This window comes from Piliocolobus tephrosceles, chromosome 3, assembly GCF_002776525.5.
Source record: "Piliocolobus tephrosceles isolate RC106 chromosome 3, ASM277652v3, whole genome shotgun sequence".
Taxonomy (NCBI): domain Eukaryota; kingdom Metazoa; phylum Chordata; class Mammalia; order Primates; family Cercopithecidae; genus Piliocolobus; species Piliocolobus tephrosceles.
The window spans coordinates 126656279-126673322 of NC_045436.1; the positions used below are offsets into that span (position 1 = coordinate 126656279).

At 35.8% G+C, this 17044-nt stretch overlaps 1 protein-coding gene across 7 annotated transcripts in view; it reads right to left on the minus strand.

The window, feature by feature from the left end:
* Nucleotides 1-17044, minus strand: part of ADGRL3 (adhesion G protein-coupled receptor L3) — a 902055-nt gene that overhangs the window by 390269 nt on the left and 494742 nt on the right. For all 7 annotated transcript variants that reach the window (XM_031935344.1, XM_031935342.1, XM_031935341.1 and 4 more), the window contains one exon: nt 15725-15834. In XM_031935344.1, the coding sequence (XP_031791204.1) occupies nt 15725-15834 (110 nt within the window). The remainder of the gene's footprint in view (nt 1-15724; nt 15835-17044) is intronic.

A 17044-nucleotide genomic window follows, 5' to 3' on the forward strand; every position in this document is an offset into this window, starting at 1 on the left:
GTGTTCCTATTTCTCCACATCCTCTCCAACACCTGTTGTTTCCTGATTTTTTAATGATTGCCATTCTAACTGGTGTGAGATGGTATCTCATTGTGGTTTTGATTTGCATTTCTCTGATGGCCAGTGATGATGAGCATTTTTTCATGTGTCTGTTGGCTGTATGAATGTCTTCTTTTGAGAAATGTCTGTTCATATCCTTTTCCCACTTTTGGATGGGGTTGTTTGTTTTTTTCTTGTATATTTGTTTGAGTTCTTTGTAGATTCTGGAAATGAGCCCTTTGTCAGATGAGTAGATTGCAAAAATTTTCTCCCATTCTGTAGGTTGCCTGTTCACTCTGATGGTAGTTTCTTTTGCTGTGCAGAAGCTCTTTAGTTTAATGAGATCCCATTTGTCAATTTTGGCTTTTGCTGCCGTTGCTTTTGGTGTTTTAGACATGAAGTCCTTGCCCATGCCTATGTCCTGAATGGTACTACTAGATTTTCTTGTAGGGTTTTTATGGTATTAGGTCTAACATTTAAGTCTCTAATCCATCTTGAATTAATCTTCGTATAAGGAGTAAGGAAAGGATCCAGTTTCAGCTTTCTACTTATGGCTAGCCAATTTTCCCAGCACCATTTATTAAATAGGGAATCCTTTCCCCATTTCTTGTTTCTCTCAGGTTTGTCAAAGATCAGATGGCTGTAGATGTGTGGTATTATTTCTGAGGACTCTGTTCTGTTCCATTGGTCTATATCTCTGTTTTGGTACCAGTACCATGCTGTTTTGGTTACTGTAGCCTTGTAGTATAGTTTGAAGTCAGGTAGCGTGACGCCTCCGGCTTTGTCCTTTTGACTTAGGATTGTCTTGGCAACGCGGGCTCTTTTTTGGTTCCATATGAACTTTAAAGTAGTTTTTTCCAATTCGGTGAAGAAACTCATTGGTAGCTTGATGGGGATGGCATTGAATCTATAAATAACCTTGGGCAGTATGGCCATTTTCACGATATTGATTCTTCCTATCCATGAGCATGGTATGTTCTTCCATTTGTTTGTGTCCTCTTTGATTTCACTGAGCAGTGGTTTGTAGTTCTCCTTGAAGAGGTCCTTGACATCCCTTGTAAGTTGGATTCTTAGGTATTTTATTCTCTTTGAAGCAATTGTGAATGGAAGTTCATTCCTGATTTGGCTCTCTGCTTGTCTGTTACTGGTGTATAAGAATGCTTGTGATTTTTGCACATTAATTTTGTATCCTGAGACTTTGCTGAAGTTGCTTATCAGCTTAAGAAGATTTTGGGCTGAGACGATGGGTTTTTCTAAATACACAATCATGTCATCTGCAAACAGGGAAAATTTGACTTCTTCTTTTCCTAACTGAATACCCTTGATTTCTTTCTCTTGCCTGATTGCCCTAGCCAGAACTTCCAACACTATGTTCAATAGGAGTGGTGAGAGAGGGCATCCCTGTCTTGTGCCAGTTTTCAAAGGGAATTTTTCCAGTTTTTGCCCATTCAGTATGATATTAGCTGTGGGTTTGTCATAAATAGCTCTTATTATTTTGAGGTAAGTTCCATCAATACCGAATTTATTGAGCGTTTTTAGCATGAAGGGCTGTTGAATTTTGTCAAAAGCCTTTTCTGCATCTATTGAGATAATCATGTGGTTCTTGTCTTTGGTTCTGTTGATATGCTGGATTACGTTGATTGATTTGCGAATGTTGAACCAGCCTTGCATCCCAGGGATGAAGCTCACTTGATCATGGTGGATAAGCTTTTTGATGTGCTGCTGAATCCGGTTTGCCAGTATTTTACTGAGGATTTTTGCATTGATGTTCATCAGGGAGATTGGTCTAAAATTCTCTTTTTTTGTTGTGTCTCTGCCAGGCTTTGGTATCAGGATGATGTTGGCCTCATAAAATGAGTTAGGGAGGATTCCCTCTTTTTCTATTGATTGGAATAGTTTCAGAAGGAATGGTACCAGCTCCTCCTTGTACCTCTGGTAGAATTCAGCTGTGAATCCATCTGGTCCTGGGCTTTTTTTGGTGGGTAGGCTATTAATTGTTGCCTCAATTTCAGAGCCTGCTATTGGTCTATTCAGGGATTCAACTTCTTCCTGGTTTAGTCTTGGAAGAGTGTACGTGTCCAGGAAATTATCCATTTCTTCTAGATTTTCTAGTTGATTTGCCTAGAGGTGTTTATAGTATTCTCTGATGGTAGTTTGTATTTCTGTGGGGTCGGTGGTGATATCCCCTTTATCATTTTTTATTGCGTCTATTTGATTCCTCTCTCTTTTCTTCTTTATTAGCCTTGCTAGCGGTCTGTCAATTTTGTTGATCTTTTCAAAAAACCAACTCCTGGATTCATTGATTTTTTGGAGGGTTTTTTGTGTCTCTATCTCCTTCAGTTCTGCTCTGATCTTAGTTATTTCTTGCCTTCTGCTAGTTTTTGAATGTGTTTGCTCTTGCCTCTCTAGTTCTTTTAATTGTGATGTTAGAGTGTCAATTTTAGATCTTTCCTGCTTTCTCTTGTGGGCACTTAGTGCTATAAATTTCCCTCTACACACTGCTTTAAATGTGTCCCAGAGATTCTGGTATGTTGTATCTTTGTTCTCATTGGTTTCAAAGAACATCTTTATTTCTGCTTTCATTTCGTTATGTACCCAGTAGTCATTCAGGAGCAGGTTGTTCAGTTTCCATGTAGTTGAGTGGTTTTGATTGAGTTTCTTAGTCCTGAGTTCTAGTTTGATTGCACTGTGGTCAGAGAGACAGTTTGTTATAATTTCTGTTCTTTTACATTTGCTGAGGAGTGCTTTACTTCCAATTATGTGGTCAATTTTGGAATAAGTGTGATGTGGTGCTGAGAAGAATGTATATTCTGTTGACTTGGAGTGGAGAGTTCTATAGATGTCTATGAGGTCCGCTTGGTGCAGAGATGAGTTCAATTCCTGGATATCCTTGTTAACTTTCTGTCTCGTTGATCTGTCTAATGTTGACAGTGGAGTGTTGAAGTCTCCCATTATTATTGTATGGGAGTCTAAGTCTCTTTGTAAGTCTCTAAGGACTTGCTTTATGAATCTGGGTGCTCCTGTATTGGGTGCATATATATTTAGGATAGTTAGCTCTTCCTGTTGAATTGATCCCTTTACCATTATGTAATGGCCTTCTTTGTCTCTTTTGATCTTTGATGGTTTAAAGTCTGTTTTATCAGAGACTAGGATTGCAACCCCTGCTTTTTTTTGTTCTCCATTTGCTTGGTAGATCTTCGTCCATCCCTTTATTTTGAGCCTATGTATGTCTCTGCATGTGAGATGGGTCTCCTGAAGACAGCAGACTGATGGGTCTTGACTCTTTATCCAGTTTGCCAGTCTGTGTCTTTTAATTGGAGCATTTAGTCCATTTACATTTAAGGTTAATATTGTTATGTGTGAACTTGATCCTGCCATTATGATATTAACTGGTTATTTTGCTCATTAGTTGATGCAGTTTCTTCCTAGGCTCAATGGTCTTTACATTTTGGCATGTTTTTGCAATGGCTGGTACCGGTTGCTCCTTTCCATGTTTAGGGCTTCCTTCAGGGTCTCTTGTAAGGCAGGCCTGGTGGTGACAAAATCTCTAAGCATTTGCTTATCTGTAAAGAATTTTATTTCTCCTTCACTTATGAAACTTAGTTTGGCTGGATATGAAATTCTGGGTTTAAAATTCTTTTCTTTAAGAACGTTGAATATTGGCCCCCACTCTCTTCTGGCTTGTAGAGTTTCTGCCGAGAGATCTGCTGTCAGTCTGATGGGCTTCCCTTTGTGGGTAACCCGACCTTTCTCTCTGGCTGCCCTTAAGATTTTTTCCTTCATTTCAACTTTGGTGAATCTGGCAATTATGTGTCTTGGAGTTGCTCTTCTGGAGGAGTATCTTTGTGGCGTTCTCTGTATTTCCTGAATTTGAATGTTGGCCTGGCCTGCTAGGTTGGGGAAGTTCTCCTGGATGATATCCTGTAGAGTGTTTTCCAATTTGGTTCCATTTTCCCCCTCACTTTCAGGCACCCCAATCAGATGTAGATTTGGTCTTTTTACATAATCCCATACTTCTTGCAGGCTTTGTTCATTTCTTTTTCTTCTTTTTTCTTTTGGTTTCTCTTCTCGCTTCATTTCATTCATTTGATCCTCCATCGCTGATACTCTTTCTTCCAGTTGATCGAGTCGGTTACTGAAGCTTGTGCATTTGTCACGTATTTCTCGTGTCATGGTTTTCATCTCTGTCATTTCGTTTATGACCTTCTCTGCATTAATTAGTCTAGCTGTCAATTCTTCCACCATTTTTTCAAGATTTTTAGTTTCTTTGCGCTGGGTACGTAATTCCTCCTTTAGCTCTGAGAGGTTTGATGGACTGAAGCCTTCTTCTCTCATCTCATCAAAATCCTTCTCTGACCAGCTTTGATCCATTGCTGGCGATGGGCTGTGCTCCTTTGCAGGAGGAGATGCGCTCTTATTTTTTGAATTTCCAGCTTTTCTGCCCTGCTTTTTCCCCATCTTTGTGGTTTTATCTGTCTCTGGTCTTGGTGATGGTGACGTACTGATGGGGTTTTGATATAGGTGTCCTTCCTGTTTGATAGTTTTCCTTCTGACTGTCAGGACCCTCAGCTATAGGTCTGTTGGAGATTGCTTGAGGTCCACTCCAGACCCTGTTTGCCTGGGTATCAGCAGCAGAGGTTGCAGAAGATAGAATATTGCTGAACAGCGAGTGCACCTGTCTGATTCTTGCTTTGGAAGCTTCCTCTCAGGGGTGTACTCCACCCTGTGAGGTGTGGGGTGTCAGACTGCCCCTAGTGGGGGATGTCTCCCAGTTAGGCTACTCAGGGGTCAGTGACCCACTTGAGCAGGCAGACTGCCCCTTCTCAGATCTCAACCTCCGTGTTGGGAGATCCACTGCTCTCTTCAAAGCTGTCAGACAGAGTCGTTTGCGTCTGGACAGGCCTCTGCTACTTTAGCTGAGCCCCAACCTTTGTTTTCAATTGTCATATATCCCCTTCCCAACACTGACTCTGTTGACTTTCTCTTATAAGGACATTTGTAATTAGATTGGAACCACTCAGATTATCCAGAATAACCTCCCATCTTAATATACTTAATTTAATCACAACTGTAATATCTCTTTTGACATTTGAGATGACATATTCATTCTGAGAATTAGAATATGGACTTCTTTGGGGGAACTTTATTGAGCCTATCATATAATAAGTATTTATTTGACTTTGGATTTTATAAAAGGGTTTTGAAAAAAAAATAGACAATTAAAAATGTTATGGTATTAACAGGAATTATGATCTCCTACCATTTGATACTTTTTTCCAAAATATAAACAAAAGTATTAACATATATATTCCTTTACTAATTACTAATTTTAATGAGGTATCATGTTAAATTTAAACATAAAAAAGAATATAATTCTGTCATTTGTGACATTATGGATGAACCTAGAGGACATTATGTTAAGTGAAATAAGCCAGGGACAGAAGAATATCTCATGATCTCATTCATATGTGGCATCTAAAAATGTTGATTTCATAGAGGTAAGAGTAGAACAGTGACTACCAGAGACTGGAAGATGGGGAGGAGGGAGGAATGAGGCGAGATGTGTCAATATGTGAAAAGTTACAGTTAGATGGGAAGGATAAGCTTTGTTGTTCTATTGCACAGTAGGGTGACTATAGTTGATGATGACATGTTGTAAATGGAAGAGACTATTTTGAATGTTCTTACTATAAAGAAATTAATTTTTGAAGTGCTGGGTATGCCAATTCCCTGATTTGATCATTACACAATGTATAAGTGTATAAAAATACCACACTGTATCCCATAGATGTATACAATTATGTGTCAATTTAAAACAAATCTTTTAAATAAACAAGTATTTGAATGATAAAATGCTTTCTAAAGCAATTATTTAATTTTTTTTTAGTTTCATAAGATTCATGATTGGAGTAGAAGAAAATCAACAATGCTAATTTATAGCATTTTACTCAATTTTACATTTATTTAGAACAGTTTTATCTGGAAACTTACTTTATAGATCTCACACAACATGTTTTCCGTAAGATCTTCTCAGCAACAAATACTTTGGGATGAAAACCTTGCCTTTGTATGTTTTTAACTATTCTTCTTGTATGTGGTATATTTTTAAAACAAGATATTTTAATCCCATGTTTATAGTGTTCAATTTGAATAACTTATAGACATTTCTTTGAATTAAATTTAAGTGCATAAGTTCTATATTTTACTATTTTGAATAAAGCTACATGAGCATGGTTGAGCTAACCCCTTCGATCTTTTATGTCTATAATAAAGTTTTACTTCCTAAACCAAATATTTTCCTAACTTGGTCAATCCAATTAATTTTTTAATGCTCTCAATTCATCTTGATTCCTTACTAATTAATATCTAAGTGTACATTTACATATTATTAATCTAAGTCTATATGAATCTTATCAAGATGTTTATACCATCTGATGTTTGGTTTATTTGATGTAAGTTTATCCATATTGCTGTAATATAATGTAATATTTTCTAAAATATATATTAGAAAGAGAAGGTCAATTTATTTAATTTTCTTCTGCAAACATATTTTCATTCTCAACAGATCCTAGAAATTTGAAAAAAAAAAAAAATGATTTAATGAAAATCAGTAGTGGTGACAGTGTTAATTGCTGGTTAGCAGCTCTCCAAGTCTGTCTACCTCATCTAACTGGACTTTGGCCATACTGTCTTTCTATCATTTAGGAGAACAGGCCAACCTCTTCCCTACCTCAAGACCCTTGGAGCTGTTCTCTTTCCCAGACTCTTGGCCTATCTTGTTCTTATTCTTCAGGTCTCAAATATTCTCTTCAGATATTTCATCACACCCTCCAAATATCCTCTTCAGATATTTCATCACACCCTCTGTAAAACAGCCCCTTCATTGTTCTTTATCATAGAATCATACTGATTTTCCTCTCTTTTATCATGAACTTTTGATTTCTTTTATCATTAACTTTGTTATTTACATGTATTGGTTCATGTGTTCATTATTTGCCTTACCTGTGGGACTAAGGTCTTCACTGGCATTTAGCACAGTTATTGGACCACAGTAGGCAGCAATAAACATGTTTGATAGAATTATTGTTGTTGCAAGAACTTATTACTAGCTTTTCAGAATTAAAAGGAAAAAAAAAATGTGTCAAGAGCAGTGGCTCATACCTGTAATCCCAGAAGTTTGGGAGGCTGAGGTGGGTGGATCTCTTGAGCCCAGGAGTTTGAGAGCAACCTGGGCAACACAGTGAGACCCCTGTCTCTACTAAAAATTTAAAAAATTAGCCAGGTTTGGTGGTGCACACCTGTAGTCCCAGCTACTTGGGAGGGAGGCTGAGAGAAAGAATTACTTGAGCCCAGGAGGTGGAGGTTGCAGGGAGCTGTGATTGTGCCACTGCACTCCAACATGGGTGAAAGAGCGAGATCTTGCTTAAAAAAAAAAAAAAAAAAAAAAAAAAAAAAAATGCTAACAATTAAGAGTGCTTTTACATCTATTAAAATGAAACTCTAGAGCAACAGTTGCAAATTTAGATACCTTTCAGAAGCCAGGAAATATTTAAAATTATTCAGGTGAACCTTTAGAATACAACAATGAATTATTGAAAAATACAACACACAGAAAAGCACAGAACCCATCCAAAGTGGGCAGAACCAAATCAGCTCTAGCCTGTTGCTGCCCAAAAGGAACACAAGGTCTGTGTTGCTCCAGACTTTATGTTAAATCTTACTTTTAGGTGTTTTGGAGGCCTAGGGAATCCCTTGGCAGGCTGAATCTGGCCCACCACCACGACCCTGCAGTCTTTGCTCTAAAATCTTTATGGGGATCTGACCCTTCCTGGTCACACATAAGCTCTTTGCCAGCCCATTCTTCTTCCGTCATAACAATACTCTGCTACTGAATTTCATGAAGCCTTGGTGTCCCAGCCTAGAGAGTTACAGGAATTAGATTAGCGGGAACACAGAGTCCTGATGACTCTTACTTTTTCAGAGCCCCGGCTTTTCACCTTTTCTCTCCTTTGTTTCTGGAACTAATACTTTGTATTTGGCCAATAAAAACCTCTGCTTTATTTAATTTAAACTAGCCAAAGTTGGTTTTCACAGATTTTCAAAAAAACATTTCTTAATAACATATCAATTAATGATATTCAGAAATGGTTCACTACCTTCTCTATGTTGTACATTGTGATTGGTACTAGATTCCAGAGAAATCACAGCATACAGGGAAGTACAAGGTTTCTGCCTTGCCTATCTATGGGTTTATTTTCTGTACCTCTTGCATTTTATATTTCATGCAAATACCAAACGGTTTTGGTTTCACATCCTCCATGTAATTTACTACCTATCTTGTCTTCTCTGCTAAAAATGATTGCCCTTCTTCTCTCAGGAACGTCTATTCATATTTTAAGACTCATATCTAGCAGGGCACAGTCGCAGCACTTTGGGAGGCAAAGGTGAGAGAATCCTTAGAGTGTAGGAGTTTAAGACCAGCCTGGTCAAAGTAAGAGCAGCAGGAGGCAGCCAAATGCCTAGGCAGATAGTGGGGGGTCCCCAGTGAAATCCCACCTCCAAGCCACAGACAATTTAAAGCCTGAAAGCCAAGCTACAAGTTAAATCCTTGGACTGGATTGAGAACTTGTCTTCCTGTTTGGTGCGCTTTCCTTTGATTGATCCCCACCCTTCACCTATTTTACATATAGCTACTCTTTCCTAATTGTTTTTCTACACTGTCATGCCCACCTTCTGAGTGGTGTCTTCACTGTAAACATTTTTACACACTCACAAACCAATCAGCATGCACTCCCTATTCTGGGTTCATAAAAGACCCCAGACCCAGACACATGGGGCACTTTTCCATCTTCAGGTAGGGAAACGCCCCTGAAATCCCCTCATTGCTGAGAGCTTTCCTTTTGCTTAATAAATTTTACTCTACTCACTCTCCAGTGCCCGTGTGGCTAATGCTTCCTGGTTGTAAGACAAGAACTGGAACCTAGCAGAGCTAAAGAGCAGAAAGACCGCAACAGCAAGCAAAATGCCATTTCTGCAAAAAATACAAAAATCAGTTGGGTGTGGTGGCATGTGTCTGCCGTCCTAGCTACTCTGGAGGCTGAGGTTGGAGGATCGCTTAAGCCAGGGAGGTCCAGGCTGCAGTGAGCTGTGAATTTGACACAGGACTTCAGCCTGGGTAACAGAGCAAGACCCTGTCTCAACAACAAAAACAAAAACAATACAGCTCTCTAAGGGTCACCTTCTCTAGAAGAGCATCCATGAGGCCATCTATCCCCACCACCACCACCCTAGTCAAATATCAGTCACTTTGGATCAGTGTGCCTTCTCTGAATGTTTCTAATGTGAAATGCTTAATTGCTTAAGCTAACAGTGTAAATTTAGTACTCTAAGCCCCACTTGACTGAACTCCTTGAAGGAGGACAGAATCTTTATCTTGGTTTTTGACCCCTAATATTTCATTATAGTGCTTGGTATGCAGTAGGTACTCAATAGATGTTGAATGAAAGGAATATGAAAGGAGGAGGTCTCACAAGCAAGTAATATAATCTAGTTGAAGATAACTTCCATGCACATGTGAAGAAGTTCAATAAAGGCAGGAGGAAGTTTACGATTAAAACCTGTAAGAAAGTATACTTGCTGGGCACAGTGGCTCATGCCTGTAATTCCAGAACTTTGGGAGGCCTAGGCGGGAAGATTGCTTGAGACAGGAAGATTGCTTCAAGACCAGCCTGGGAAACATAGCAAGACCCTGGGTCTACAATTTTTTTTTTTTTTTTTTTTTAAGAAAGAAAGTAACTCCAGCTATGCTTACTATTTTCTAAACAGAATGATGATAGCAATGTATATGAATATGCAATATTTTTGGCATATAAGCAGGGCTTAAATTGATTTTTAATTAATCATTGGTTCATTTCCCAGAGCTTTGTGAATCATCTGTTATATAAAAGATACTGTGAAGGACAGAAACATTATTTGGAGGGAAAGAAACTGTAGTAAGGGACAGAAAGAGTGGGAGAGAAGAAGAAAACTTTTTTCTTAGAGATATAACTCTAAAATATTTATATAGCTGATACAGAGAGAGTAACACTTAAACAAGGGACAATACTTGCAAAGGCATATGTAATAATAATAATATGAAAAAAAGATGGTTGCTGGTTTCTTGAGGATTGCAATCACAAAGTAATTTGGAGAAACTAAAATGTATGTAATGTATATTTTAAAAAACAGATCTTTATTTTGAATTAATAAGGTCTTATTTGCAGACAAGAGTTTCTTGTGTTTATGATTCTAGCAATGAATGCAGTACTTTTGGAGAAGCCATTTGACTACATTTTCTTTCTTCTTCCAGTCTTTCAATACATATTTATTGAATGTCTACTGTATATATGAAACAGAAAAAGACACTGTAAATTAAAATATACTTTGGACATTTTTGTGATCTTTCTAAAATTAAAAATATCAGTTAATTTCAGCACGATGAGTTAAAAAATATGTACTTATTTATTTACATAATAGTAATCAAATGTGTACACATTTAAAAATGCACTCATTTGGACATTAGTTGCAAACATGTATTTAACTATTTATAATTAAATATTTAGATTGTTTTAAATGCTAAATGTGTAATACATTTTTCTTTTAGTAAAAATGATGAAACAGTTATATGATTCTTTATAAATATCATTTTTCCAATAATGCTCATTTTTCTTTCCTGTTCATAAGGACAATCATGCACACAACTATTCAAATGGCTAACGTGACTAGTGAGAAAGTCTTAAGTGCTATAACAAGGTTGTTTTAATCAAACATTCATTGCTAGTCACTTTCCAAATTGCGTACTTCCCCCCACAATTTCCTAAGAAAATTCACCATGATTGCTAGAATAAGTAATATATGCTTTACACTTCTGAAAAAAAAAAAAAAAAAAAAGAAACAAAGAATTGAAGAGAAAAGCTGGATTGTGAGAGAAGACAAACACCTTTTGTGTGTAATGTGTGTGAAATTGTATGCCTCCAAAGAAAGACAATTTGTCAGCAGGATATAAAGTAAAGATTCTCTGCTCAGAAATACTCTGAGTAGGTGGTTAGTTGTTTTATTGTCTTCTCTCGAATATAAGTCATCCCTGTAACCCTGCTGAATGAAGGCAGCTCTAGATGACACAATTTCAATCTCAAATCAGGTCAGAAGGGAAGGAGGTAGGTCAAGAAGAAGAAGAAAGATGGAAGAGCAAAAACGTGGCATTGGTAAATGTGAGGTTTAACCTCTTGAATATGTGGGTCATCTCCTGGGGAGAAAATATCCACTCAAGAAGAATATTAAACCTCCTAAGTAAATGCAAAGGCTACAAAAGTCACACTGGAACTGAGGTGTACCAGGAACAGAGAAAAGTATTGATTCATCTGTTCCAAATTTTTTCAGAAAAAGTGTGTCTGTGAACCCAAACAAGAAAAAACAGAACAGAAGTAAGAAGGTAGGACTTAGATAAGATTAAATATACAACTTCAGTGATTCTGAAAAAGGAGTACAAAACACTCAAAGAAAGTGGTCTCAGTAAACAGTTTAAAAACTAACTCTTCTTATTTTCTTTCTCATTGACATCTTTAAAAGTCATATCATTTGATTGATTCAAGCTAAAATTCCTCTAAAGTTGTTATTGTTCAATTATGTACCTATTTAATGACTCCTAAAATTCCATGCAAGAATTACTGCAAGCTTTTCTCAGATACTTTAAACTTTACTTCTCTTATGTGATACAATGAACTTTATTGACTCTTTGTCTATATTACCTTTAATATGTTTCATTATTATTATGTTTTCCTATAAATTGTGTTTTTCTACATTTTTTCTATGAAAAAGTCTCATCTTAAAAATGAATATTGCCATGGAAACACACACACACACACACACATAGACACACACAGGACTATGTATAAATAAAAAATAATAATAATGTTTCTTCCACATATCAATATTAAGAATAAAACATTCATAAATAGTAAATACATTACTATAAACACTAAAGTTTATGGTCATAAATCTGAAATGGAAATGGATATTACTAAACTGTATAACAAATAGAACCTAACATTGTTTGTTCAGTTGTTTAATTCCAATATTAATATTAAATCCTAAGTCTGAAGCTTCCCTCACACTAATGAAATAGGGATCTTTTATCAAGGATCATAAAATATTGTTAAGCACAAGGATTTTCTCTAATACAGGAAATTAAAAAAGTATATTACTTAGGAGCCTCATTCTAAAGTGCAAGCAGTATTACAAACTAGTTACAGCATAAAGTTTCATAAAGTGTTTGGGAAAATAAAAGTTTGTAGTGATTCAGCTGCTTTAAGAAAAAGAACAAAAAGTCTTTAAAATAAATAAGTAAAGGACTAAGAAAAAGGGCTCGGGCCCTTAAAGCACTTTCTTTCACCACATACCATTAATGTACTGATGAAAATTATGAGTTAAAAATACTATAGAAGATTAAATGGCTCATGAAAATATAAATGAAAAACAGTTATGGAGAGAAATACAGCTAGGTCCTTAAGAACAGGTATTAGAAACAGACCCAAATCTAGTCTTTGCCATTCTCTAGCGAGTCTACATTTCACATGCGACATTTCACTTTATCTACTGACCTTCAGTTCCCTCTTCAGAAAAATGGTGATACTCACACATAACAGGGAGGATCTTGTAAAAATCAAATAACTTATGCATGTAAACACTATCCATGTAGAAAACGGCATGTGGTTAAGTGTCAATAAACAATAACTATTTTAAATAAGTAAATCTTTTCACCATTAGAGAGTCATGAATTTTATGCTTAAGAAAAGAAAAAAACAGCTGAGTGTTGAAATAAATCAGGATTTATTAATAGGTCCGGGAAGGTCTACAAGGTGAGATCCAGGAGAAGTACCTACTTTTTTGTTAAGTAATCAGATTGTATTCTAAACCGAATGATATGGTTTGTATGTATGTCCCCTCCAAATCTCATGTTGAAATGTGATCTCCAGTGTTGGAGGTGGGCTATGCAGGACATGTTTGTGTCATGGGGGCAGATCCCTCATAAATGGCTTGATGGCCTCCCCATGGTAATGAGTTCATGTGAGAACTGGTTATTAAACCGGGTCTGGGAGCTCCCTTTCTTGCCATATGATGTACCTGCTCCCCCTTCACCTTATACCATGAGTAAAATCTCCCCAAGGCCTCACCAGAAGGAGATGCTGGTGCTCTGTTTGTACAGCCTGCAGAATTGTGAGCCAAATAAACCTCTTTTCTTTCTAAATTACCCAGTTTGAGGTATTCCTTTATAGCAACAAAAAACAGACTAACAAACACACCCATGTTCTCTGATCTCTGGTTGTTTTTCTCCTAAACCAATCTGCCTTTCAAATGAGTCACTATAGTTTATTTTATGATTTATACTTTCTTTTAGGTTATTTTCTTTTCAAATCATGTTAAGTTTATTAAATGAATTCCAATTCTACATTATACTTTTAACTGAAACATATTCCAGATAATTTAAACAGACACGATCAGAGTACAATGTGTAAATTAAACCAGTATATAAACTGGCAAGTGGGTATACCTGAGTGTATAATTCTTATTTAATGAAATTATTAGATACATATTTTGATACAATATTCTAAGGTAGTCAGTAAACTTTCAGGATGATCAGAATTCTCTAAATATAGGATATTAAGGAACCAAATTGCCCATCTCCGAAAATTTATTAGAGAAAGGAAATCTGTGGTAAACCATAATCCCTTTATGCAAAAGTGTATAAGCAAGTTCTTATTTATGTTAAAGTGATTTAAGTAGATGATATTTCAGAATGAGTTTGGCAGAGGATTTTGAAGTGGCTATCCTCAAAGACATTTTAAAAGAATACAGGAAATTGAAGAGACAGCTGTGAAATTCTTTAATTAAAAAATTATGACAAAATCTACAATCTGAAATTTTACTTCACCTTTTGTTTCAAAATATGAACATAAAAATATGAATGTAAGTTTCCTAAAACTGTCTTTAAAAGCAAGGTTCACCTTATTGCATTTTTTTAAATAAAATGCCTTTGTAGAAAAGGAGTCTTTATATTTCACAAAGGTCTTATTGTGCAACCCAAGTATAACTGTCCCAATTCCAAGATGGTTAACAAATTTTATTTCCTTAAAATATCACTAGTGAATAATAATGGTTAGTAGGGGCTTTATCAAATAGAAGGGCCTATAGAGATAACAATATAAGAAGCGTAAGCTAAATGAGATATTAATAAATCTTGTACTCTGAGGCTTTTTCTTTTTTTTTTTTTTTTTTTTTTTTTGAGGCGGAGTCTTGCTCTGTCGCCCGGGCTGGAGTGCAGTGGCCTGATCTCAGCTCACTGCAAGCTCCACCTCCTGGGTTTATGCCATTCTCCTGCCTCAGCCTCCGGAGTAGCTGGGACTACAGGCGCCCACCACCTCGCCCGGCTAGTTTTTTGTATTTTTTAGTAGAGACGGGTTTCACCGTGTTAGCCAGGATGGTCTCAATCTCCTGACCTCGTGATCCGCCCGTCTCGGCCTCCCAAAGTGCTGGGATTACAGGCTTGAGCCACCGCGCCCGGCAGAGGCTTTTTCATAACAATGATCAGCTTATAAAACTTCACAAGATAAACTTTCTCTAATCATTCATTCTATAAATGAAGCTGAATGAAATTTTCTCTCAATTGTTTTCACTACTATTTTAAAATTTCAATTCATCTCTTATTGGTCAAATTTCTATTACTGAAGTATGTATACTTCCAGCTCACGAGTAATGTCCTGCTTCTTTAATAAGTGTGAATGAGGCAAGCCTAGAACTATCTTCACAAAAGTAAACTTGCTGATCCCCAGATACTTTGCTTCTTATGAAACATCAAAGGAAGTTGAAACCTAGGATTTGTTTATGATATCAGGTGTTTTCTATCTCTGGGATAAGCTGAACATCTATTATGAAAATACATAATTTCTGAGTGATTTTCACTAAGAATCTCATAAATAATTAACGAGTTAGATAATTTTTTTGAGATGCTGTCAGAAAATGTTTCATTTTAGATTTTTTGATTCTTCATTATTCCTGAAGAAAAGATATGTTGTTGGCATATACCATATCTGATAAAAACATTGCAAAGACATAATTCTTGAAGCTGTAAAACATATAGTCTGAAGAGTACGTTAGTTCTTTTAATCTTTATTTTTTTCTTTCTGGTCTACTCCTTCCGGATGAATATATTTCTAATTCTCAAAATGTTGACAGCAGATGAAGCTTAGATATAATTCTTCTACCAAATTCAAAATGTATAAATTGCTATACATTATATATATAATTGTATTGTTCATTTTCACGTCTTATCTGCTTGGACCTGGATAATTGGTATAACACCCCCCCAACCTTTTTCTAAATGTTTTATATTCTTGCATTAATTAAGAAAAGTGTGTTAGAATAGGTATTCATATACAGAAATAATCACAAGTAAACGCTGTAGGATAGGGTAGGCAATATTTAAATCTTCTGATGGCGGGGAGGGTCTATGATTCTCAAATATTAATATTAGCCCATTTTTTCATTTAATTTATGTGATTTATGTTTTCATAGAGAATATTTGTCAATGCATGCAAAACACAGTTTAATATCTTTTCTCTTTCCAAGAAAAGTATAGGAATATACATACTGTAAGGGACACATTCATACTGCACTTCAAGGTATTTATAGGTTCCTGGACACGGGTCTGGAAAAACATCAGGACCTGCCACCACTGCACACTGGGTTCTGTTATTGCATCTGAAGTCAAAAGAAAGGAAAAGAAGTAGTAAGCTTATGCAAAGTTAAATTATTATCAACATCAACACTAATTTTATTTTATTTCCTATTATACAGATTTGAATAAGGTTTTGCTTAATTTGGGGCTTTAGGCCTATTAAGAAAATATCTGTAGTACACTTTTTAGAAACTAGACATTAAAATCAATCTATTCAGCTTGCTCATATTAACTAATTTAAAATTTGGTTGAATACAGCGTAATTTCTAGTTAGAAGTTAAATATTGCTGAAGCAACACTAACTGGTCCACAGGATATTGCCAATGTGAACACAAGTAGGAAAGACTATTTGATAGGAAAGACTCACTCCAGTACAAAAAAAAAAAAAAATTTTAGAAAATATAACCACAGAGTGTATTAGGCAGTTGTAAAATAAATTCACTGACTATGATGACATTCATTTTAAAGGTATGAAAAGTGGTATTGAAAAGCTTTATCTGAGCCTAACAAATTAGTGAAAAGTTAATAATTTTAAATATTAAAATGAATATTTTATTTTGTATAAATTAATATAATATTACTACTTATTAAAACCATTTTAGGAATTAACTGTCATGTCCTTTTGTTTAGCCAAATAATGGTACGATCCTCATGGATTACTTATCACAAAGGCCAATATCTTATACTATAAAATAATGACTTTAAATTTATAAAAAGAATAATGATGTAACACTACTAAAACATAAATATAAGATGGAACTGGAGGTTATCATATTAGGTGAAATAAGACAGGTACAGAAAGACAAACTTTGCATGTTCTTATTTATGGGAGCCATTAAACCCATGAAACTATAGGGTAGAAAGATGGTTACCAGAAGATGGGAGGGGAGTAAGGGGTAGGGAGGGGAGGAAGTGAGGATGGTTCCTGGGTACATGAATTGTTAGAAAGAATGAACAAAACCTAGTATCTGACAGCACAATTGGGTGACTACAGTCAAACATAATTTAATTATACATTTAAAAATAACTAAAAGATCATAAACGGATTGTTTGTAGCACAGACGATAAATGCTTGAGGTGCTGAATATCCCATTTACCCTGATGTGATTATTACACAATACATGCCTTTTTCAAAATATCTAATTTTTCCATAAATATACACATCTACCATGTCCCCACAAAAATAAATAAATAAATAAATAAATAAATAAATAAATAAATAAATAAATAAAT